Consider the following 27,288-nt stretch of genomic DNA (forward strand, 5'->3'; position numbering starts at 1 on the left):
CCATTGCCCATGGGAATTGGGACAAATTCTGACAGCTGTCTATTGGGAGGTACCACTCTTTTCTGACAGCTCATATTCCCAGTGGTGGATTAAGTATATTTTAGGCCCCAGGTTCTTTCATTTCATGACCTTTAGCCTACAGTGACCCTCTTTTTGTCCTGTGGGAAGGTTCAGGAATCCTGGCTGTTGCCCATCTTACATCTTGGCATCAGTCAAGTGACTCTTCTTCCAACCAATCATAGCAATTTTTATGTCTATTCTTGACATGGCTGCCATGGCTAATGTCCCCTCCCTATGCAGTTGTGTGTGTGTGTGTGTGTGTGTGTGTGTGTGTGTGTGTGTGTGTGTGTGTGTGTGTGTGTGTGTGTATGTATGTGAAGTCTGCTTGCAAGCAATAACAGGCTAATTCTAGTCTGAAGTATTAAATACATCTGCAATAAAAGTATTTGTCACCTCAGAATTAGCTTGGCATTGCTGTTATTCGGAAATTGCTTATTGTTTGATCAGGAACAGAACAGTAAACTTCTCTGAACGCCTTTTAAAGGATCAGCTAATGAGGAATTATTAATACATATCAAGTGCAAAGCAGGAGTTGATGTTTTAAGAAGACAGAATTATTTTACTTTTTCAATTTAGTCTGGAGCCAGAACCTCACTGCAGGTGCTATATTAATCTGCCTTGAAGTTGGTGCTGCTCAAAGGCAAGCAGCGAGTGAGTGGTGTTCAGTCAGATGGTTTAAAAAGAGCAGAATGAGTTAGGAGATTGTGTTATATTGCAGACACCGTGCAGCCTGCAATTCAGGTGGTAAAGAAAGCATACTGTATAAATGTAAACTACATAATTAATGTAACCAGTAACCACCATTTCCCCACTAGCTTTGATAAATTGCCAATCAGCTTGTGTGTTTGGGACAATTGTTCCTATTAGGGAAGGTTAAACTTCATTATTTGAAGATGTACATAGTTTTGTGTGTTTGCACAGAGTTAACAGGTACTGGGGGTGCTCTGGAGGTATGCATGTGTGTTTGTTTGAGGGTTTTCATTAAAACAAAAAGTCTTTTAAAATGTGACACAGGTTCCAATGTTGATTATAAGAAAAAACTGTAAAAAGGATTAACCTGCCAAACATTAGTGGTTGAATTTATCAAAAAAGCTGGGAATAGTCATTTTTAAAAAAAAACTGTCACATAGTTATATTGGAATGTGAATGGTCTTACAGGTATAGACAAAAGGAAACATATTTAGTTATATGAAGAAATGCAGATTGTAAATAACAATTCCACAGGACATACATATGAAAAGAACTGAGCTTGTGAATTTCATAAAATATAGGATTTCAGGATGGATATTCAGCAGAATATCGGGGACAAATGAAAACATGAATTCTTATAATAATTAATGGAGAAGCTCCAATACTGATAGATGAGGGGGGAAAGATAATAATAGCAAATTTGTGGCAATAAAGGGCTATTGGCAAGCTTGCATGTATTTATATTCCAAGTAAAATTGCTGCTTCTTTTTCTTTTGGCTGTTCCCATTAGGGGTCACCACAGCGGATCATCTGTTTCCATGTCTTTCTGTCCTCTGCATCTTGCTTTGTCATACCAACTACCTACATGTCCTCTCTCACCACATCCATAAACCTTATCTTAGGCCTTCCTCTTTTCCTCTTACCTGGCAGCTTCATCCTTAGCATACTTTTTCCAGTATACCCAGCATCCCACCTCAGCACATGTCCAAACCAACACAATCTCACCTTTCTGGCTTTGTCTCCAAACTGCCCAACCTGGGCTGACCCTCTAATATACCTATTCCTAATTCTGTCTACCCTCGTCACACCCAGTGCAAATATTAACATCTTTAACTCTGCCACGTCCAGCTCCGACTCCTGCCTTTTTGTCAATGCCACTGTCTCCAACCCATGTAACATAGCTGGTCTCACTACCCTCTTGTAGTCCCTTTCACTCTTACTGGTACTCGTCTGACACAAATCATTTCTGACACTCTTCTCCATGCACACCACCCAGCCTGTACTCTCTTCTTCACCTCTCTTCCACACTCGCCATTACTCTGAACTGTTGATCCCAACTATTTAAACTCATCCGCCTTTGCCAACACTACTCCCTGCATCCTCACCATTCCTCTCTCCTCCTTCTCATTCACACACATATATTCTGTCTTAGTCCTGATGACCTTCATTCCTCTCCTCTTTAGAGCATATCTCCACCTCTCCAGGGTCTCCTCAACCTGTTCCCTACTCTCACTGCATATCACAATGTCATCTGCAAACATCATAGTCCACGGGACTCCTGTCTGATCTTGTCTGTCAACCTGTCCATCACTACTGCAAATAAGAAAGGGCTCAGAGCTGATCCTTGATGTAATCCCACCCCCACCTTAAATGCATCTGTCACTCCCACTGCTATAGAGCTTAAAAAACAATTGGAAGAAATAACTGGCCTTCAGCAGGGATTATTACTTATAGGTGGGGACTGGAATTTGATTTACAACAATCAGGATGTATGTTGGGGGCCTAGAAGGGAAAATATAACTGTTCCTCACTCTGGGACAGTAATCAAGGAGCCTCAATCCTCACCACTGACACTGGAGAGGGAGGTTCACTTGGAATACAAATAGATACACTATTTCCAGATGCTGACCTCTCTGCATCAAGCACAATTTCCCTTAAGAGCACCCAGGGAACACGCCCAGTCCAGGGACTGGTTCCATGCTGTGTCTGTCCAAACCCCCAGTAACACTCCCCGCTGGCACAGCTTAGAGTTGGGTCCTTAGCTGTGTTTCCAAGCTAAGTCCTCCAGCATCCTCTCTGTGAAACCAGTGCTTTGTATCCCTGCTCCAAGCAGCTGACACACACACACACACTGTTTGAGATTTGATTTGAACATAGACATGAGCACACACACCTGGGAAGGCTGGCACAGATTCAGCTGCTGTGCCCCCTTCTGCTCAGACTATAAGGTAGTTATTGCCACCAGAACCCCTGCCAGCTACTTTAAGGCTCTTATAAGGGTACCCAATTATACTGAGTGAAATTAATATTGATACAGACAGTAATAGGTTCATAGGTAAGTACTAGGCTATCTGCCCAAGGGCATCTGTAAGCCTAGCCAGAATGTGTTGGCTTTCACCACCCCCTTAGATTAGTTCCCTGTGCGTCTGTCCAGCAGAGCCATTAGTTCCCTAATGTTGACCAAACAGCAGGGCTTTCAGGAGTGGCCAGAGTTATCACCAAGCAAATATATCCAAATACTCTCAAAGCTTAAATATTTTCTAAATAGGGCCAGCTACGATGAAAAGTTTAAATATATTTAATAGTAAATAATAGCAAGAACATACTAAATATCTATTTACAGTAAGTACCAGTGTTTCAGTCACAGGGAATATTAAAAATAACACTGATGAAAAGTTTCACACAGTTGTAGAAAAACAGCATTTACCTAGTCTCACTATCTATTCTTGATTGACTAAAATAATTACTGTTCCTACTTACTGAATAGAGCAAGGTAAGATGGATGAGTGGTCCTTGTTTTCAGAAGCAAGACAGAATACAGAATGCTGCTGAGACTTCAGTCTCCTCTAATATTAAAACATTATTTCTGTACAGAATGACATCACACACAGCTGGTCATGTCACTCTGTTCCCACACTGCCCCCATCACTAGAAGCTACCAGGGTTTAGCACCCATGTGCAACAATGCACGTAGATAGAGCATTGCTCAGATGTAGTGCAGCTGCTGGAATTCATAAAACCATTTCACACTTCCTACAGGAGATACCAACCATTCTCTAGCACAGACATTGCGTATCTGGCTCCATTCAAAACTGTGGGATAACATCTTTATGGCTTAACCCATAAAATAATTCAATTTCAAGAATATTTTCCAAAGTCAGATGGATTAAGATTAACCTCTTCACTTCCAGTATATGCTGTTAGAATGTATACATTTAAACAGTTACAATAATGCATGTACATCTATTTTCCTTCCAGCACAGCACGCTGTTGATATATTTTCACACAAGCAAACCTCACAAATACATTTTCAGCACAAGCATCTGTACAAACCAGTTTGATATACAAATGGCATATAATTGTTTACAAAATTTCAGCTAGCTGTGCTGGCATTTGTTACAAATCCACTGCCCTATTTCCCTGGCATGGCTGGCAGTACCTCCTATCGTCACAATAACAAAAGAAGAAATGTATGAAAATATGTGGTATGAAGGACATCAATTTAGTAGTAGAAGCTCAAAGAAAATATGCATATTATTTCTGAATGTACAATAGCTGGGTTAGTCTAGACAGAAATTATATTTCACAGGAGCATGTGCATTTAATCAAAAATGTTGATACACATTCAGTACTATTTCTGATCATGGTCCAATGATTATTAAGGTAAAAATACAGGTAATGAAGTAAAGATGAGACACCGGCACTTCCCTACCTATCTGTTAAAAAGAGAGGAATTTAAGGAATGGGTAGTGGAAATTATTCTGGAGTTATTAGAGAAGATAGAAAGTACTCCAGGAAGTTTTAGCTAGTGAGTGGGGCAGAATGAAAATGGAGTTAAAATAGGGTAGGAATAAAAGAAAAAGAAAAAAATTAACAAGCACAGCAGTCTGTATAGTTCCAACCTTACCACCATGAGAGTTGAGGAAAAAAAATTAAAAAAAAACAGAGAAAGTAGTGGTCTTATAAACTTTGTTGATTAGCTTAGTCACAATAATTTACAAAAATCATGAAACTCATGTAGTGTTCCAAAGGAACACACCTTTATTCATGACAGGCAAGCGATCCTCAGTAACAAAAAATAAGAAATGTTTGTTTATAACCACTATCATACACTACTTATATTGGCCTTTTTCACCATTGTCTGCACAACTGACCTGAGCATCATTTGCAGCAGCTGACATGTGACTACATGTGCTTGTGACTGCAAATTTTAAAGCATTTCTCTTTGCAAACTATTATACTGCCAACTGTGGCTTTTGAAATGGACTTTAGATCCCAAAGGTAAAGTGTTAAGGAATAATTATTTTCTGTTTTATTCTTTCATTCTGTAAATGTGTGACACACAATTACTATGTGTATCCCAAAAGGCTTCTCTCACAATGCTACTGTAGCACAGCATGTCAGTAAAATGCCTCTGACATTACTGGTGATGAAGGCTGTGGGTTCAACTTCACCAAAGGCTGCATATAGGCACGTCATTGTCACAGTGAGATGGTTGTTTCATAACCTTTGCATTGTAGTACAGATAAAGTGGTTAGACTCTGATGATGTTATACCTGCATTTTGTCTCTGTTTTTGTACATTTCATGCCATCCTTTCCATTATATAAAATTATTTATTCTTTATTTTGTTTTTATTTATTTATTTTACATTTATACACAGTAGCAGCATCTAGGCTGACACTCCAGGCACTATCTAGGTGAGGTGTGTCACCCCACTACCAGTGTCTACTACACCACCCCCACCACCAGCAACACCAGAGTGAGTGGTGTCCTCTGCTGTTCCAGTCTCCTCCAAAATCTGGCAACACCACTGATGACCACTGCCACCATTGATGCTCAGGAAGTTGTTGCAACAACCGCTGCAGCAAGCAGAGCAATAGAAGTGCCACGTTTGTTACACTGTGGCAGTTGGATGAGATGGTGAGGGACATTATTGATGAGCTGCTGAATGCCTGAAATGGCTGGCTTGAGACCATCCTCCAGTGAATTATGGAGTCACGTTACTGCCCTGTATTGGCATAAGCATCAGGGCCACTGGTGAGGGAGTCCAGGGGGATGAATAATTTCCCACTGAGTGACAAGTGACAGGGAATGCAGCAGTGCACTTCATTTTATTCCCCATCCCAATGCTCCCCTCCCTGTTGTTTTTATGCCTTCCTGCTCTGGTGATACAGTCCTCTCCATCACCATCGTCTTCTCTCTGTGTGTTTGATGTCTCCATCTCCACTGTCTTCCATATTCATAATTGTGTTTCCACCTGCCTCTGTCGGTCCTTTCTACATTGTATGTCTGTTTGTTTGCCCCTTATACCTACCCTGACCCTCATACCTTGTTCTTATTTCCCTTACAATCTTCTCCAACTCAGCTTCTCTTCTTACATAAGTATATATGGTTGCAATTAGTAAGCATTAATGCTGAAAAGAGAGGACATTCTTTTTTCTTTGTTTTAAGCCTGCCAATTGCTGTGTGTGTGTGTGTGTGAGACCACAGTATAGTGGTATCTGGGAATTCTTCCTTTCCCCACTCTTCCGTGATCTCAGAGTTGGTATACTTGCCCTTCTGCAAAAAATATAGGGTTTCTTTTTTATTTTTTGTCAATGTTTTGTGGTTTAGTCTAAAAAGATCACTCTTGCTAAAAGTTTAGGTGTTTAACTTACAGATACATGGTACAGGTACAGGATTTGATTCTCACTCCTGGAGTTTTTAGCCTTCTGTGAACCTTCCCACCTATATCTGTGTATGTATGGATTCACTTTATAATGTCAAAATACTGAAATATCGAATTTCAGTATCTCAAAACTATAAATCCGAAAGTGCAGTTATGCAAAACTGCATAATATCAAATGCGGAAATGTCAAATCCACCGTTGTGTTGTCGCTATCATGATGTGCGGTGTGGTGTGGTTTGTCGATTTAGCTGTGGATTCAGGTAAGTGGTGTTCTTGTAAGGGTATTGGGTACGGATTTTAGTGTGTGTGAGTTTGTGTGGTGGTGAGTTTTATGTGTTTTTGTGTTTAGTGCAACCTCAGAGTTAGTATATATAAGTAGCGGGAGTGTGGGGGTCCCCTGCTTATAGGTAGGGTAGGTGTGCTTGTTTGTTATGTTGTGTTTGTGTGCGTTGTTTTGTTTGTTGTAGTTTAGTTAGGTGTATGTGTGCTTGTTTTTGTGGTGGTGTAAGTATGTATGTGTATGTTCACGATTTTGAATTTCGCCATTGTGGGTTTTTTGAATATTCAGCTTTATAGTCTCGAGATACTAAAATTCGATATTTCAGTAGTTTGAGAGTGAATCTGTGTGTGTGTGTGTGTGTGTGTGTGTTTATATATATATATATATATATATATATATATATATATATATATATATATATATTCAATACACAAGCTTTGTGGTCCTTTAAGGCTGCCACATAACATTTTATTGCTGCTACTGTCTCCTTGTGATGGTACAGAGCACCATCAAGGTGTGTGCTTGACAGACAACTACTGCTGCTGCTCATACCTCCCAGCAGTTGCACCATACTCTTAGTTGCTCTTCCACAGTCCAAGCTGCAGCTGTGAGAAAGATACTTAATAAGCTGTCCCTTGTGAACTCTTCCTCAGCTGATTTATTGTTAATGAGTAACAGGGCTCATTGCCCACAGATAGTGAACAGAGGGGCTGGGGCCACTATTGCATGTGTGCTGTTTCTTTATCTGAGCACAAGTCTTCCTGCATGTATTATCACAAAATGTCTGTGGATCAGTTAGGGCTCTGGGCTCAGTGTGCTACATTCTGTAGTTGTGAGTCAAAGTCCTCAGTCTCCATTTACAAACTGTACTCCCCTAAACAATCTGTTATCCATCGAGTATTTCTGGATTAGCCCTGAAAAGAGACTGGAAATTAATAGATAGTATGCTTGCTTACTCAGCAAATTAAAAAAAAAACACACACACATATATATATATATATATATATATATATATATATATATATATATATATATATATATATATAGTACAACTTGGAATCCATTTGAAAGGTTAAGGAATTGCTCCAAGCAGAGAGATTCATTTCTTGAGCAGGTAGGTCAGATCGGCTGGAACATTAAGCTTTCATTTTAGTTACCACTTGTGTGGCACCATGTTAAGCTTAATGTAACTATGTTTGCCCTTGCACTGCTATACCAAAAGCCATAACAAACTATAATGACAGAGTGATAAACATTGGGGATGTGACTGCGTAGGTGTGATCAGCATAGTAGAGGAGTTACTTGTATTTCATGCAGCAAGTGTTGCTATCTAAACTATTTTTTCAGGGTACCTATAATGGCAAGATAACATTATGGATTTAAGAAGCTAGAACTGGCGTGACAATAGTGCAAAAATACATAACGGCAGAGAGGGGCTAATGGATGGCATTATATAATGTAGCACTGAACCTAAGGGGGCTACTTTAAAAACGCTATTTTAGAATAACAAACCTAGACAATAAATACAAATCAACATAGTTGCATCAAAGAGAATGAGGTTGAGCTTCTGCTTTTCCAGAGAGAAAGTGGTTGAATTATGTGGTGTGCCTGATGTCATGTCATATAAAATCTAAAGGCGAACTTTTAGTATCTGATTTTAAAGTTGATGGGGTTGGGAGGATGGCCTAATGGTTAAGGTGTTTGCCTTACAAACACAAGGTGCAGGGTTTGAGGCTCACAAGGGCTAATTGGCTAGGCTCGCAAGGGCACTTAGCCTAGTACTAACCTATGAACTATGAGAGGTGCATTGTTACTACCCTTGGCATATATTGTTAGGTATCTTTATTGCAGATAGCTGTTCTCACACTTCTTTTGAAGGGCACATTTCTTAAGACTGCTTATGCTACTAGCAAATAAAGAGCTAAGCTGTGTTTAGCAGAAATTTACTCAAGGCCCAGAATTGTTTTATTTTAAAATTTGGCCACTTACCTAGGAAGTTTATGTGGTATGGTGCCCAGTTTAAAGAAGATGTTAGGAGTGATGACTGGCTATCGGTTGTGTGAACATCTGAAGAAATGTTGCTTATGAAAATGAATGTAACTGTACAGCTGAAAGTTATCATTGGAGTAATTTCTTCATTTATCAGCTTCTGTGGCATGTCATCACTTCCTACGGCCGTACGATACATTGAGTTATGCATCTTCATATACTCCCCAAGTATTTTTCAAGCATGTGGATAGGTGGAGTGTTCATTTATTTAACTGAGTAAAACAGGTTCACTCAAATGCATCTATTTGTGGAGGATATCCCACCCAGAGTCACAGAGTAGATAGACAGCTGTGGGTTTCAAGCCCACTACTATGAGATAAGGCTGTCTACCAGCTCATGTCGTTAATCCGCTAAGTTAAACTGACATAATATTGTGATAGAACAGTTAAGTAAGGGGAAGAAATGTAAAATCCTCTGCCTAATTATTCTAGCATTTCATCAGATGCAAGCTTTTTAAATGTTAAAACTGTACCTGATAAATTTATTCAGTATTGTGTGGCATTTTCAATACGTCTTCAAGAGACTGTATTATGGATGTGTCATTATTATAGACTGTGAACAACAGACTTTAGTATGCCAGCATGTAATAGGTGATAACTAGTGGAGTGTGTGGGATAAAGTTGTTATGATTCCCACATTAAAGTCAATTGAATGCTGTTGCTTCATTTATGCACAGTACTTCAGTGTGTGTGTGTGTGTGTGTGTGTGTGTGTGTGTGTGTGTGTGTGTGTGTAAGGGTTAAGAAGCACACTTGAAGTGTTATTTAGGGTAAGGTTATTTAGGGATGCTAGCCAACAGCCATCTACAGGTTTCCTCAGTTAGTACCTTTTTTGGAAGTACCAAAAGTTCTTATTTTCAAGTACAATGCCACAGGATTACAGTGATTATAGAAGCGACTCAGTTTAGGCTAAAGATGGACATGGAATGGAATATTTGCAAAATAGAATGAAAACATTTAATGTGACAACCATTTGTAAACTAGCACAGGTGGTGTGTTTAGAAAGTCATGTTTGACCAGCAGCAACAAGCAGTTCACAAATATAGAGCCCTACATAGTAATTAGTCACACTGGAATCACAGTTGAAACACTTTACCTCTCAGCTCTTCTTCCGTTCAAGCTGCACTGATATGTAGCAGCAGGGACTCCAGAGGAAATGAGATGTTGCAGATCAGTTGGACTCCATTAAGGAAACAAAATGTGAAAGAAAAGAAAAGAAGTCATTTATGTGATTACACACATTTATTCATTTGCATATGCTTATGTGACATATACTGCTTTTTTATATTTTTTCTCGTCATGCATGCCCTGTAATTACTTAATCCACAGGCAGACAGATTCTTGAAATTAAAGCACTTGTGACCAACTGGATAGCTAGAGCTTAAGAAAATCATGCACAAACTCTTTCTACAAAATAGCTGTTTATTTATCAAATAATTCATAGAAACAGTTGATCCTATAGTAATATAGATAGTTCCAATAATTATTTAATTTCTTTATTTATCTATGCACTTCTTTGATTTATTTTTTCTTCTTTTGTCTTGGTTGTTTATAAAAACAAATCATGAGAGGTATGCTCCTTTATCAGTGGTTACACGTGCATCTCTTAGTAATATAACTGGTTGCATTTTCTGCGAAGAAACCTTGTTTTAGTGACGTGAACTTACAGTCATGCTAAATGAATTGCTGTTATATTTTGGTGATGTTATGTAGAATGAGGTACAGAAACTTTGGTCTTAACTTCTAATTGAAGGGTCTTGTCAACGCTCATTCTATGCTTAATTTATATGCATAAGTGTTTTGTACTTCAAGAAAACTATGTTATTTTAAAATGAACAAAGTTCTGAATGCATAAGCATCACATATAATGTTATTGTACAGTTATTACGTAATATCAACCATTGTTCGGAAATCTTTTGTAAGTGACTTTGTCTGACCACACTGGTCAGAAAATGCTGCTCTCACAAGGTCACGTTATCTTAAAGTCATTGTTCTGAAGTGACAACCACTACAGTTTTTCATTCAGGAATGTAGTAGCTGTCCTCAAATGACAGCTAGTTAGTTTCCTGTAACAACTTCACCTGTTTCTTCTTTGTCTTAAATAACAGACTAGTTAATTCATGATTTTATCAGTTAGCCATACGTGTTAGGGCTGACAAGCTCTGAGAAAAAATGTATTTTTTAATTGACTGATGCTGAAGAACATGTCTTGCAGGACTAGGCTTTCACCTTTAACAGCTGAAGCACTCATAGCTGTCTGTTTTTTTCTGCAGGTTATACATTGATGGACCTTTTGGGAGCCCTTCAGAAGACATCTTCAGTTATAAGGTTAGCCTCTGCGTAGCTGGTGGAATTGGAGTAACTCCATTTGCTTCAGTGTTCAACACATTGCTGTACGTGAGAAGACAGATTTACCTTTGTCTAGAATGATACTGTGATTGGAATTCTGTACAAAAAGAAATTGGATGCATTTTCAGCATTGCACAGGTGCAACTTTGAGTTTATAAGGTCATATAAAGAATGTTAAGATGATTGCAGGAAAAGTATGACAATAAACAGCAGTTCTGTCCTTTTAATTACACCCTATTCATATCTATATATATATATATATATATATATATATATATATATATATATATATATATATATATATATATATATATATTTAGTCACTATTAGTTCAGTGACAGCTTAGGTTGTCGGATCTGTAATAATTGACACCTAAGCGTCGAACTTGCAAAATTGTGAACGTCCACTTAAGCAAATTCTTTCCTCGGGAAAGAATTCAGTAGGCCGTCCACGAACAAAATTGACTTTTCAACCTAAATAAAGTATGTGGGGAGCTGTGCCCCACACACCCCCCTAACTAAATATACCAACTCTGAGATCGCTCACATTGCCGCAAGGGCAAATGCCAGATAACGGCCAAGCGACTTCTTTCCCGAGGAAGGAATTCACTTAAATGATCGTTTGCGATTTTGCAAGTTCGATGCTTAGGTGTCTATCAATACAGATTTGACAACCTAAGCTGTTGATGAACTAATATAGACTATATATATATATATATATATATATATATATATATATATATATATATATAGTTTTATAGATAAGGACATCAATATATATTACAGTTGGGCATTTCTTCTAGTGTTAAGGTATTTATGTCTTGCTGGGATAGTTATTGTCAAATGGGTTCTGTAATGTGTTAATATGTATATACTATAAGTGGTATTTATGCATGTATGTAGTTAGTGTGAGTTAAAAGCTGTGGTATGTTTTGGCATATGTGTTATGTGTGCTATTGAATGCTGTTGAATTTTAGGTGATGTCCTTGTTGCAGTTTATATTTGATGGAATCACTTTACAGTGGGTAAGGGGATTTAATTTTTTTTGTCATTGTAATGGGATCTCAGAATTAGTATGTATAAAGTTACTGGGATGTGGGGATTGCAGAGGGATCACAAGTCCCTCCTCCCTTGCAAATATGCCATCCTGTTTTGTGGTGTTTTTATTTAGGTTTGTTTGGTGACTGTAATAGAACCTTGTCATTTTGATGATTTGAATTGCAATGCACTGAATACCAATGTACCTTCTCGACAATCCTTCCTATAAATCACTCCTTCCTACAAATTAATCTGCCTTACTTTTTTATATCTACTCTCTAGTCTCATCCATGTACATCTGTCTTCAACAACTTTTGTATAATCTCTCCTAATATGATCTCATTAAACATCTGTCTCTCACCTTTGCTTTATTTCAGCTCTTGATCATTATATCTATTAGTTGTGCAGACAAATATCTTGAATACTCCGATGTAGACTACTCTTTTTCTATTTTTTGGTTATATTGCTTTGTGTGTGTGTGTGTGTGTGTGTGTGTGTGTGTGTGTGTGTGTGTGTGTGTGTGTGTGTGTGTGTATGTATATATATATATATATATATATATATATATATATATAAAATGTATATGTATAAACATATATTATGTAAAATGATCTGAAATATTTGTATCCTTATAATTCTTAAGATGTAATAAATGAAGCATTTCTCCCCGGACCTCTTCTGCAAATGGGTCTTCTGCCCTATCAGACTTTTGTTTTAAACAAAAGGAATAAATAAATAAATAAATACATACATACACACACACACACACACACACACACACACACACACACACATATATATATATATATATATATATATATATATATATATATATATATATATATATATAAAACATTACAAGTTAATTTTACCTACTAACTAGCTATCCAACTGTGAAAATAGGTAGCGTCAGGACTCAAAGAAAACAAAAATTTACACATCAGTTCTGCTATGCATCTATTATAACTTGGGCTGTGATGAAAGCAGAAGTAGTGTTGTGCTGGCTGGCCATTGGGAGATGGGGGATATGGACTTCTTAATACTCATTTAAATTTTCTTAGATGTGAAAATCTGAAACTACATCTCGAGTGTAACATTTTCTCCCATTAGAGTAACATCTTATGAACTGCAAAACCACCTGAAGGTCAGCAGCAGGCTCTGTACTTTAAGCTGTGCCAGCAGCCTTATGTCTGACTGCATTATCATGTATATTGCAAAGTTTTTAAGCTAGGAAGTTATATAACTTCTCCTCTTTGTGACATATGTGAGACTTGTGGTGCTCATACTTTGGCTCCAGGTAATGTCTGCTCAGACAAAATAAAATGCTAAGGTGATTCACATCTGAGCCATGGAGGATTCCCTGGTTAAGTGCCCATTTTGCAGATTGTGTTAGATAAAAAAATTGACAAATGAATACCGATAGTGTCTCTTGCATTATGTTAGCAGAATCCCAGGTCCTCTAATAATCTTCCGCCAACATGTTGCACCCTTTGCTCTGTGCATCTCTGAAATAGTGATCATAAAGAAGTCTGACTTTTGCTTCCAAAGTAGAACAAACATTGGGAAAACAACTCAAGTGTCATAAAAGGTGTTTCCTTTTATATAAGTATATTAAATCTAAACACTGTACAACTAAAGCAAAATAAATAATAAAGGCCTAAAACAATTGGTATAGAATAAGTTGTGGGTGTCACTGTAGTGCCATGAGTAGCATTGTTAATTCACAGCAGAAGGTTCTGCAGTTTGATTCTTAGCTAGGGCAACTTCGGTATAGAGTCTTCATGTCCTTCCTGCATTTGTGTGGGCATTTTCTGGATACTCCAGTTTCCTTCCACTTCGCAAATTCATGTTGTAGGTAAATCAGCAACTTTCCAGTGTGTGTGTGTGTGTGTGTGTGTGTGTGTGTGTGTGTGTGTGTGTGTGTGTGTTTGTGTGTGTGTGTTTGTGTGTGTCATTTAAAGGAAGGCCTGGAAATCTACTTTCATTTCTTACATCCTTTGTGAACTCCATGGAAGGTATCAACTGTTTACATAGTGACTAAAGGAGATATAGGAGTCTGAGGGGAATGATAAAGCATGGATGGATGAATATCATATGACCTAATCTAACAGTGTAATAAAAGTAAAGTTTATGCATTTAAGTAAACTACTCTAAGAAACTAGCATTAAGGGTCCCCTTTAACAAGGGCCTACGTGGGGCACATCAGCACATGGCAAGAGAGTAGATTCTACAGGATATGAATAAAATGTCTATGAAACGTTTCCAAACACATCAAAACGGCATCCGTCAGATCTGGAATAATCTTCCATCTGATGTCACAAGTCTCATGAACATTGCTACCTTTAACAAAGAATTCAGTACTTTCCTTAAAAACCAAGCCAGCACTGTGGCATAGATGGATAAAGCCCTGACTACAACCTCGTGTCCTGGGTTCATTTACTGGCTCAAGGCTCTGAGAAGTTGTCTGGAAGTATGAGCAAGCTTCTGCTATACTAGGGGAAGGAGAGAGGAATATGTGCACAGGGCACACAATGCAGTTACATTTTTCTGGTAGACATCACGGAAGGAGTTGCAGCATGCTGCCTGAGGGTGGTTAGGCTGGTTTCCTGATGCCAGCTCCTTGCAGAAGTGAGCAATAGTGGGTCCAGCAATAGAGAAATGTGTTCCCAGCATCAGTATAACATGGATCTAGGATTCCTTCACGTCCTTGTTGGCAACAACCCTTATTCAGAGCCAGTCCAGCAGAGACCAGGAGTGATAGGCAGACCTGGTCATTGAGGAGAGGCACACGGATCTTCTGATGATCAGCTGTGGGGGAAAAATGTTTCCCTTACAAAGCAGATCAAATGCAGTTGGTAATTTCTAGCTGGATAAAATAAGAACACACTGCCTTCTTGTTATGAATGCAGATTTAATATATATGTAAATAAACTTAATTACAGAAGTAGAACTGTGTGTGTGTGTGTGTGTGTGTGTGTGTGTGTGTGTGTGTGTGTGTGTGTGTGTGTGTGTGTGTGTACACCATCTTTTACAATTTAATCACAAGTAAATTGGCAGTGAGCAATTCAAGCACTGCTGTCTGCGGATGAATAAAGTTGTAAAGTAAAATTAGTACTATAATGTATTGCTAATTTTCTGTTACTCCTGTAAAGGATCAGAGTTCAGATGTGAATTACCAATGCCTGCTACTTTTCCTTTATTTCTGCACAGTTGAAATTACAGTTTGTTACCAGTCTTACTATTTGCTCAGTCTTTCTTCGGGTAAAATTGTCAATTACTTCAGTTGTAGTTGAACATCTGATATCACATATTACAGACAGATATGTATGTAAACTCTCCAGCCAAGACCGGAATCGCTGGTCAAGAGGAGAAGCTCAACACTTGCACCACACCACATGGAACACATAGCCCTCCAGAACACACACCAGCACTGCCTTCACATAAAAACACAAACCACAGACCCACCTTAATGGAGGCCATTAATAAAAATCTACCCAAACAGCAGAGACCTCTAAGGCAGAAAAGCACTTGACCACCACAACACATCACTAATCATGAGACACATAACTCTCCTAAACAGTGTGCCACTCAACCAAAGCCCCTAAGGCAAAACAGTATGCCCAGCACACTAGTTATAGGTGACTTGATAGTGAGGCACACTGATGTCCCACTCACTAGGTTAAATAAGTAGAAAGTAACAGTCAGCTGCCTGTCAGGTGCCAGGATCCACCATTTACCTCATTCACTCAGATCCATCAACAACAGTCTGTCATTGTACATGTGGGTGTGAATGACCTGAGATGTACCTCCCTGGACTACATGAAAAGAGACATGGAAAAGCTCTTGGATTATGTAGCCCAGGTGGGTATGACCCTAGTCCTGAGCAGCATCCTACCATCACCCACAGTTCAGGCAGAAAATGACTTATTTCAACAATTGGCTAAGTTTTCGGTGTCATTCTAAGGGGATCCAGTATCTGTCTGCCTGGGATGACATGACTGACAGACCTCGATGCTTTGCCAGAGATGGCATGCATCTGTCACCCCTGGTCTTTCGGATATTGGCCAAGGCACTTGCTACCCCTATAGTGCCTTTTTTAGGTGGTATTCCAAAGACCAAATTACCACAATAACAGCTACAGACAAGTGCAATCTGAGGGTCATGCTGCTCAATGCTAGAAGTCTAAATTTCAAAATGCACTCACTCAAAGCACTCCATAAAATGGAGAACATCGACATCTGTGCTGTAACAGACACCTGGTTCAAGGCAGCAGAAAGTACCCCTGCACTACCAGGCTATAGCTCATTCCACACCTTCCATCTCCAGAACTTGGACCGAAGCTCCAAAGGTGGTGGTATTTCCATATTCATAAAGGATGGGCAAATCTCCAAACTGGTAGCCCAACATAATGTGTCAGAGTTACTTCAGGCGCAGCTAACATTGGGTAAGACAGCGATTCAGGTCATAGCCTGTTATAGGTCCCCAACCGGGTCCCAAGACACTCACTCAAGGTTCCTAAGCACTCTGGAGAATAGCAGGGTCCAACCTAACACACTCATACTGGGCAACTTCATCTACCCCTCTATTAACTGGGAAAAGTACTCATGTACCAATACACTTGCTCAACATTTCCTGGAATGCATTAATTCCAATGCCCTGGACCAGCTAATTCTTACCCCCACTAGAGGTAGCAACATCCTTGACCAGGTCATTACTAACACGGGCAACCGTTGCTCTACACCAGTAGTCAGCTCCTCCCTGATTAGATCCGACCACAAACTAATCACCTTGGAAATCCACATCCATCCCTCCCCCCACAAATATAACCACCATGAAAAACTTCTCCAAAGCTAACTTTGCACTCCTAAGAACAGAGGTGGCCAACTTCATGGGACCCATGCAAATGGAGAATAGTTGCATGACCACCGAATCATACACCAGTGCACTGTACGAACACGTACACAAATGCATGGATCTCGCCATACCCAATAGAACCAAGACATGCTCTGCTAAAAAAAGAAAGCCAATCTGGTGGTCCCCTGCAATAAACATACTCTACAACAGAAGGAGGAAACTGATGTGGAATAAGGTGAAGTCCCAAAACTGGAAAAACTGCCTTATCAGCCTCAACAAAAAGTTGAGATCCCTCATCAAATCCTCTAAAGCTAGCTATGAAAACAGAATTGCAGCAGATAGTAAAGACAACAAGGCCTTCTATAATTATGTAAATAACCTCCATGGCAATACCCAGATTTGCTCTGAGCTACTGCAAGATGGTACCTCCTATACCAAGCCAATAGATATTGCCAATATACCGGCTGACAGATTCAGTGCCAACTTTCCCCCTCCCCCCCAAAGGACCAATCACAATACCAGTAGATTGTCAGGCACCAAATATTACTGTTGCACAGGTTAAAGCAGCACTGTCCAAGGCCAAGAATACAGCTTCTATGAGACCTGACAGTATTCCTGGCTGTGTTCTACATGAACTACAGAGTGAACTGGCACCTCACTGGTGTGCCCTGTTCAGTCACAGATTCACCTCAGGCTTTGTCTCTACCAAATGGCGCACTGCTATAGTCATCCCTCTCCACAAAGGAGGAGTGAATACAGAACCTGGTAACTATCGCCTATTAGCCTGACAAGTCTGATATGCAAAGCTATTGAATGCATCATCATGGACCTAATAAACAAGGATTTAGGGAATCTCCAAACTCTGGATCCCACACAGTTTGGTTTTGTAAAGGGTAGATCATGCCTACTCAACTTGGTTGACTTCTTTGAGTCAGTCACCAGAGCTGTGGATGAAGGCAAGGTAGTTCATACATCCTAACTTGATCTGGCCAAGGCCTTTGATACCATTCCTCACTCAGGAATCATAGAAAAACTCACTAAGCTAGGCATCAACCCCTATCACTAGATGGGTTGCAAACTGGCTCACAGATAGAACCCAAAGTGTGAAGGTAGCTGACTCCAAGTCACATTGCCAACCAGTCACTAGTGGAGTCCCACAGGGACCGGTCCTGGGTCCTCTCCTGTTTGGTGTCTGCTTTTCAGAAGTCCAGTCCAACACAAAGGGGCTCTGGCTGACAAAGTTCGGAGACGATTGCAAGTTGGGAGCCATTATTAACTCCCCAGGTGATGTTGACATCCTACAGAAAGGCCTCACTGAGACCAACCTCTAGTGTCAGAACCATGGCTTTAAGCTCAATGCCAAAAAATGTGTCATCATCCCCTTTGACAAAAACCCAGTTCCCATGAACTACTGCATCGATGGTAGTCCATTGAACACAGAAGACGTTATAGGAGATCTGGGAACACAGGTTGAGAGCAGCCTCTCTTTTGACCACCACACTGCCACGCTGGTCAGAAAGTCCTTCTATATGGCACATCCCATTACTAAGGGTTTGGAATCCAGGAAGAAAGAGGTCATTGTCTCCCTCTACTCTTCCCTCATTAGGCCAATCATCGAGTACAGTGCCCCATTTGGCATGTACCTCACTAGACACCTGCAACAACTGGAGTGGCCACAAAAGTTCCTCACAAAGAGGATCCTAGGCCTTAAACACTTGTCCTATATGGAGAGACTCAAAAAACTCCAACTGTTATCTGTCTCATATCACCTACGTAGAGGCGATCTCTGCTTGACTTATAAAGCCATGTCTGACCCAGCTCTGTTAGGAATGCTACATGTAAAGAAATCCCAATCCCTCCACCACACACTCCAGAGACCTCAACCTCATTACCACAATCAACAGAACATGCTGGAGGGACAGATTCATAACCCAAAGACTGCCCATGCTATGGAATAGACTTCCCATACATGTCAAACAGAGCAGCTCACTGGCACTCTTCAAGAGAAATCTTGATGAGTGGATGGGAAATAGAAAATTCACCCCGGGGATCACTCCAGTGGCTCTACTCGACAGAAGTACTGGAAATTAAGGTTGGGTGGCACGATGCCAGGGTAATCCCATGGGCTAGGCTTGTAAAGGCTCCAGGGTCATTAGCCTAGTACACATCTATGAACCTATATATAATATTTAAATATATATATATATATATATATATATATCCACACACATATGCATATAGATATACACACACACGTGTATGTAAACTGCTACTTATCATGACTATATCATCTTTTATTATGTTCTGGTACCATTGTTGTCTACATCATCTTTACTCAAGAATTCTGGACAAAGTAAAAGTAATTGGGTGAGGGAGGATCAAATGCACCAAATCAGAAGCATTTTTAAGTATTACTTCAGTTCACTTAAAAAGTTAATATAACAGTACGTTTTGCCTCAACAAGCATTTTTCTGTGCCATAAAAAATATACAACTCTAATGTATGGTAACATTGATTGATTATAATTTGTAGTAATAGACCAGAAATTCAACAGTTTTGCAATTAACAGAGCAAAAATATGAGGCATAATCATGGATGTTCTGCAAAATCAGCCATAGTTGAGAGTTCTGTATGGGACTGCTTTGTGTCATTAATTCAATGTCTTATTTTTGATATGCCAGGAGTTAAGCTTTTTGAATACATCTGTTTATATTTGCACTTGATTCTTTTGAGTTTGCATATCATAATACAGACAAATTTTGGAAATTGTCTCCAATGCCTCCTTCAAAAATACATTTTACCCAATTGGACAATCTTATTGTGCATACATAAATACATATATACTTATGCCTGTACATACATACATACATCTGTGGAATTACTACTGATTTCTCATCAGCTGAGTGGAGACATTAGGCAGGAAGATGAGACATGAGAAGCTCTTTAAGGCTGGCATGACCCAGATTGTATGGAGCAAAATAGTTTAAAAACAAGTGCTTAAAGGCAGCTACAGCACTGCAAGTAGCCAGTGGATACTCCATGTGAAATCTTGGGACCTGCTTTGCCAAGTCCCAAGATAAGGAGACCAAATTGTCAAAATGTGGTCTTACATAGACTAAATCTGAGATTGACATTTCTTGGAATATTCCCTTTTCTCCAAGGTATGGTGATCTCAGAGTTATTACATATAAGTATGGGGTGTTAAGGGTTAGGCTGTACACATCAGGTGTACAAGGACGGCTTGTGTCCTGCAAAAAATAAGTTTAAAGGAGAAGAAGAGTGGTGTTTAATAGTCACACTTTTCCAGTATTTTCAGTTTTTTTTTAATCTTGGGACTTGGAAAAGGGAGTCAGTATGGAGCCATACAGAAAGGAGAGACATGCTCATACTGAGATATTCCAGGTAGAAGCCTAGTTTTGCCATTCAGGGAAGGCAGCAGGTATTCAAATAGCATTGATTTATGAGTTTAGACTAAGCCATTGGTATGTCAACCACTGTAGGCTCAGCCAACTATTCAATTAAATAAAAACTTGAAAGAGTATTAGTAATGCAGAAGATACTAGGAAATAGAGTTAATTTAGAAGATATGGAAATAATATTTTTATAATGGATTATGCTAGAAGTATGTTAAATGGGAAATTTAGGGTAAACAAAAAGTTGAGAAGGAGTAGGCAGCTTTAAAGTAAAATAATATTTATTTTGATATAATTTATTTATTTTATTCATGTACTTTTTGCATTTGTTTACCATGAAGGTCTTACTGGGCATTAAATCCCTTTCAGCAGAGGCCTGAGGAGAAAATCTCCATATAAAATTACAAGGATTTACTTACATTGACAGTAAAAAGTACATTAGATAATGCAGTGCAATGACAATATGGGACATTTGTACTCAGATTACACCTAAGATTAATTTATGGAATCACATCCATTCATGTAATTGATGTTAGATTAGGGTCTATATTAAATCAGTGAATGCTTATAAAAGCGAACGCTGATTTATCAACTCCATGTAAGCAAAAGCTTACAATCCTGAACACTTAGAGCAGCGATTTTTTTTCCCAGGGAAAAAAATTGTTGTTCCAAAAAAGAAAAAAAAAAACACCCCTACTTAAATATACCAACTCCAAGATCGCACTACAGTGACGAATATGGCAAAATAATGAAGGCGGCCAACAATTTCTTTCCACGGGACAGAATTTGATTATATGCCATTTCGGTATTTTGCCGTTTTGTGCTTTCAAGTTCAATCAAGACGCATTCAAAAGAATGCGTCTTCGATCATATAATAAGGAACCTTAGATTATGCTATAGTACAAAGTAATAGCCTTGATTAAATACTGATATAGTCTTATTTGCTGGATTCAGGTGATATACTGTAAATGAAAGGAACTGTTAACTGTTCCGTAAGTGCAGCCCATCTTCCAGAGTGTTGCTGCAATCATGTATTGAAACTCAGAATTCCATACTTTGTCTTGAATAATAAGGAGAAGAACTTTTGGGGGTTTCATGGTCACATCATTATTTACTGCTTCTTTTTCCTCAAGCTTAAGCTTCAAACAAGTAAAGTCATCAAACTGATGATGAATTCCAGGCAGTCCTTATGAGTTATAAAGACTGACATACATTCCTGAAGAAATAAGGGGGTAAAATGAGTAGCGATCAAGTAGCAACGATAGCTCAGTCAGACCTCTGCCTTTGATGTCATCTCCCAACAGTGTGTACACCATGAAAAATAATGTGACCAAGATGGACTTATGCAATACCCCACATCATGAAAACTGTTTCAAAGAAATAAGGGCACGAAATTCAACTCTCTGGGTGTACCTCTAGAAGTAAGAAGTAAACCATTTGAAATCCATGGTAAAAAGACTAGAGTAGCAAAGCAGGTGCTCAGTCAAGATCCCATAATCCATTATGTCAAGTAGAAAGCTCAAGAAGGGCCAGTACAGAACACATGCACCTCACCAGAAATAGGTCAGTCCTAAACCTGAGAACAAAATCAGTTATACAGACAAAACTCAAGGATGCTTGTGAGGACATAAAGAGTCACAATACATATAGTCATCCTTCTCCAAATCTTTATGAATACAGGTCAGCTGAACAGCTCTCCATGTTGTTCAGATCCAGAGAAAGAAGCTGTAGAACTGAAGTAACAGCTTTACTTCACTATCCTGTCTCCAAGGTCACTACTTCTCAGAGAAAGATCAATCACCAGCAGGCAGTGTAGCACCTGTCTTGATCTTTGTTTGAAATGCACCATTTACTAAAATGAGAGTACATGCGATATATTGCTACAAACAAGTAAGGAATGACCATACAATCAAATGCCAGCTCAAGCCAATATACTTAAGTAAGTGTGACTGAAGCTCTGGAGTGTGATAAGAGAAATTGCCAGTGCTTAAAATACTAGGCAAATCCTAAGCACAGCCAGTATAATATCAAGTGACCAGAGTGGAAGCAATCCTGTTTGAAACAGCTCAGATGGTTATCTAACCAGCAAATTGGTTTTGCATCCATATCTGATGTAACAACTTTAAGCTGGAATACCAAGTCAAGCATGTGTGTCTTTTTTATAGGTAACAGAAGTCATACTTAAACAAAGTTCTAGGAATCCTGTGATAAGGCATATATTATTTGTTTTTGATTCAGATGTTGAATTTTGTTTGAAGCAATGTATTGATCTGTACTGATCTGATGAAGACATCCATAAACTCTTGAAATACCACTACACTGCCTGGTAGGTGGCACACAAGAAGGTACTTGCAATTTATTCCTGCTCCTGTCGTGCACTAAAAGGAATAGGAAGACCTATATGACCTGTATCATATGTGGATTCAACACAGATGTTAACTCCTTCTTCAGTGGCAACCAACTACCAGACAAACAAATATCCTTTTATATTTGCAGCAGCCAAATGTGAACTCACATTTCTGTTTAGCTATGTCTCGATTGTAAATGCAAAGTTTATCCTATGTTAAATAAAAAAACAAAACATTTGTTATAAAATTGTATGTTTGTCAGCGGTGTCTTTAATGGAGGGCAGTGGAATGCAGTTGCTGTTTGCTGGACTGTGATGGTGTACTGTTAATGCATACATAACACGTGAAGGCAGAGGGTGGCACTGGGAGATCCTAACTTGGATCTGTTCACCCACCTCAGTGGATGCATTCCAGGCAGCCATGTACTATGTGCCCTATCTGAATTCAAGTTTCCTATTTAAATATATTATGTGTTTTTATTGTAAGAAATGTGTGCCACCATCTTAGCACAAATATGAGGATCACGACCTTCTGAGCTAGGAAGATTTGAAAAATATGATTGTTAGCTGGGCATAATGTCGTCTCTTCAGAATACTACATTTACTAACAGCCACACGTATGGGCAGTTATTCATTCATGTATATCTTTAATGTCTTAATGACAGGTTGTGAATATCTGTAACCAAAATTCTTCACTATATTTGCTAATTTTCACCATTTGTTGACTAAGTACTTACACTCGTCCAAGGGCCACTTTCAAGGATGATCTGGGCCATTTCAGAACAGTAGGGAAAGACAGTAGACCTTAACAAGGGACATATAATAATTTGTTATAGCTATAGACATTTTTACACAGAGGCTGTGGCGTTGAATGTTGATCAGGGAGTATATAAAGATATAGATATATATATATATATATATATATATATATATATATAGATATATATATATATATATATATATATATATATATATATATGATTGTGTGTGTATGGATATACTTCCGTCGATTGACTTACCAAAACACCGAAGGCCAAAATGCCAAGATGGAGATACTGGAAATGCACAGCAGTGAAAACTGACATGATCAAATGTCAGAACCACGAAAACATAGTGCATTGATCCCTCTGAGGTACAAAATACTTTGGATGGAGGCAAGACCCCCCCTGCACCCCGACACCCCCTGCAACTTATATATTGCATTTATTTTTAAATCTGCACTTAAAGTTACATTTAGTCGAATTTAATCGAAAGTTTGCTCGTTTGTTTGTTTAATTTAACTGTGGAGGCTGCCCACTAAAGTGTGCTAGCCTGTGTAACTAATTTATCACTGTCTTTGCATTTTCTGTGTATTTCTACAAAAAAAACAAAAAAAAATAATCCTTGTTTTCCCGCCTTTCTCGACTAGTTTAGACCAGTATACAGGCATTGCTGTATTCTGGTCTGTGGTGTAGTTCCTGTGTTGTCCATTACCTTACTTGGATAGAAGGAAGTTTCTTTGCTCACCAGTGGGAGTGGGGAGCCTTGAGCAGCCTACCTGTCCTTGGGGGAAGTGACCTCAGCACAAGAAGCTGTAGTAATTGGTTGTTTGGGACCATTCCTAGCTCTTTTGTAGTTCACTGCTTAAAGTCCGCCTTTGCACGGCTTTGCGCGGTCGTGCGCATAGTGCAGCGCCGGTTAAACAAGGTTAAACTTTTTCTGGCTCCGCCAAGTCTGCTCTTCATTTTTTCCCTTAGAACTGTTTTTACTTGCAATCTAAACAGCCTATACTCTATCTGAAAAGCTCAGCACTTGCTCCTAAAGCATTTTTATACAGGTAAAGCACTCTTAATCAAAAGAAAGTACTTCATTCACCTAAATTCTGTTGAGTACACATCTCCCTATAGGTCCTTTCTGACTCGGTTACACAGCAATCTTTTTCACTATTTCTAGCATGTCGAAGGGTCAGTTGCTGGCGTCCTCTCCTTTTCAGCTGGTGAATCTGGGAATTTTGAGGCAATGTTACAATTGCCTCATGTACACAGACAACCCTCTCCTCCTCCCAACAAATACAAATATATGCGAAAGTTGCAACTATATAGCCAAACTGGAGGCTGAGCTCTCTCAATTCAATACTGGCAAGACCAGTCAGGAGGAGAAGATAACCACGCACACCACAAACCCAGTCTCACATAGAACTATCACAACAGCAAACCAAATACATAAACACACAAAAACATACTCGGAGGTGCTGATTAAAAATCTACCAAAACAACACAGGCCTCCAAAGCAGTCACCCAAGCAACCACCACCTCAAGACATAGCACATGCAACACATAGTTCACAAAGTCAGTGTGCTAAACAGTCACAGCCCTTAAGGCCAAATAACATGCCAGACACACTTGTAATAGGTGACTCCATAGTCAGACACACTGACGTCCCGCTCACCAGACTGAACAAGGAAAAGGTCACAGTAAGCTGGCTGTCGGGAGCTAGAATCTGCCACATAACACAAGCACTCAGGTCACTCCACAGCAAGTACAAATATGACTCAGTCATTGTACATGCCAGTGTGAACGACCTGAGACGTACCTCCCTGGACTACATGAAAAGAGACATAGAGGAGCTCTCTGATTATGTAGCCCAGACCGGTATGACCCTGACCCTGAGCAGCATCTTACCCTCACCAAGAATGATGCCACAGTACAAGGACAAAATGATCAGTTTTAACAATTGGCTTAATTACTGGTGTCATTCTAAGGGGATCCAATGTCTGTCTGCTTGGGAGAACATGCTTGACAAGCCACTCTGCTTCGCAAGGGATGGCTTGCACCTGTCACCCCTGGGCTTCCGGATATTGGCCAAGGCTCTTGCCACCCCCATAGTGCCTTTTTTAGGCAATGCTCAAATCACAAACCTACCTTCCTAGAAAACACAAGTGGAAAAAAACTAAGGGTAATGCTGCTCAATGCCAGAAGTCTAAACCTCAAGATGCAGCCCTCCTCAGTATGGAGAACATCGATGTCTGTGCAGTGACTGAAACCTGGTTCAAGGCTCCTGAGAGCACCCCAGCACTATCAGGTTTTACCTCATATCATGCGTTCCGGCCCCAAAACTTGGACTGAACCACAAAAGGAGGGGGAGTATCCATTTTCATCAAAGATACCCACACCTCCAGGTTAGTGGCAACGCACAAAGCATCGGAGACTATCCAGGTGCAACTAACCATAGGCAAAACTGCCTTACAGTTTCTAGCATGCTACAGACCACCCTCTCAAACTCAGGAACCCCACACAGCCTTCCTGAAGACACGGGTGAGTATGAATGTCTCTCCAAATATCATCATTTTGGGAGACTTCAACTACCCAAACATAGACTGGGAACATTACTCAAGCCCCAACACCCTAGCCCAAAGGTTCCTAGAATTCATAAACTCAAATGCAATGGAACAACTAGTCACCATTCCCACAAGAGGAGACAATATACTAGACCTGATCATCACAAACATGGGGACAAAATGCTCCACACCGGAAGTATATCCCTCTTTGGTAAGATCAGACCATAAATTAATCTCACTAGAAATCCACATCCCACCCGCCCCTGCACAAAAGACCACAGTGAAGAACTTCTCAAAAGCAAACTTCACACTTCTTAAGACTGAAGTGGTGTCCTTCAAGGCCCCTGGGCCAGTGGAAACCACAACCCACACTGCTGAATCCTTTGTAAATGCCTTCTATGGGCACCTTCAAGAATGCATGGATCATGCAATCCCAAATAAAACCAAGACCCATTCCCCCAAAGGCAGGCGTCCAGTCTGGTGGACCCCAGCCATAAACAAACTTTACAACAGGAGGAGGAAGCTACTACATGACAGAGCAAAATCCCTAAAAGGGAAGGCATCTCTGATCAGTACTAGCAAAAACTACGATCACTCATAAAATCATCCAAGGCCAACTTTGAGAGAAAAATCGCAAAAGACACAAAAAGACAATCACAAGGCCTTCTTTAGCTATGTTAGAAACCTGGGTGGAAACTCCCAGATATGCTCAGAGTTAGTCCAAAATGACACAAAATACACTGAACCCACTGACATTGCCAACATTCTGGCAGACAGGTTCAGTGCAAATTTTCTTCCCCCTCCCCAAAAGGAGAAATAACTATCCCAGCAGAGTGTAGCCTCCCTAACATCTCAGATGCCCAGGTGAGAGCCGCCCTCTCTAAAGCTAAAAACACAGCATCAATGGGACCGGATGGTGTCCCGGGCTGTGTGCTACATGAACTCCAAGAGGAACTAAACCCACACATAAGGCTGCTGTTTAATCTTAGCCTTACTACAGGATACGTACCCGAAGAGTGGAGTACGGCAACAGTGGTCCCACTTTACAAAGGCGGTGCCTGTACGGACCCTGGAAATTACCGCCCCATAAGCTTGACGAGCCTGGTCTGCAAAGCTATGGAGAGGATCATTATGGAACTCATAAACAAAGACATTGGGGACCTACAGACATTGGATCCTACTCAATTTGGCTTTGTCAAGGGCAGATCCTGCCTTTTGAACTTGG

General features: G+C 39.7%; 1 protein-coding gene across 1 annotated transcript in view; it reads left to right on the forward strand.

Annotated features, from left to right (window-relative positions):
* The window catches only part of NOX4 (NADPH oxidase 4), a 1,166,454-nt gene that overhangs the window by 976,335 nt on the left and 162,831 nt on the right, over positions 1 to 27,288 (forward strand). The window contains exon 20 of the mRNA XM_044071824.1: positions 11,021 to 11,140. Coding sequence (XP_043927759.1) covers positions 11,021 to 11,140 — 120 coding nt within the window. The remainder of the gene's footprint in view (positions 1 to 11,020; positions 11,141 to 27,288) is intronic.

Source organism: Protopterus annectens, chromosome 5.part0, assembly GCF_019279795.1.
Source record: "Protopterus annectens isolate FY-2018-M chromosome 5.part0, PAN1.0, whole genome shotgun sequence".
Classification (NCBI taxonomy): domain Eukaryota; kingdom Metazoa; phylum Chordata; order Ceratodontiformes; family Protopteridae; genus Protopterus; species Protopterus annectens.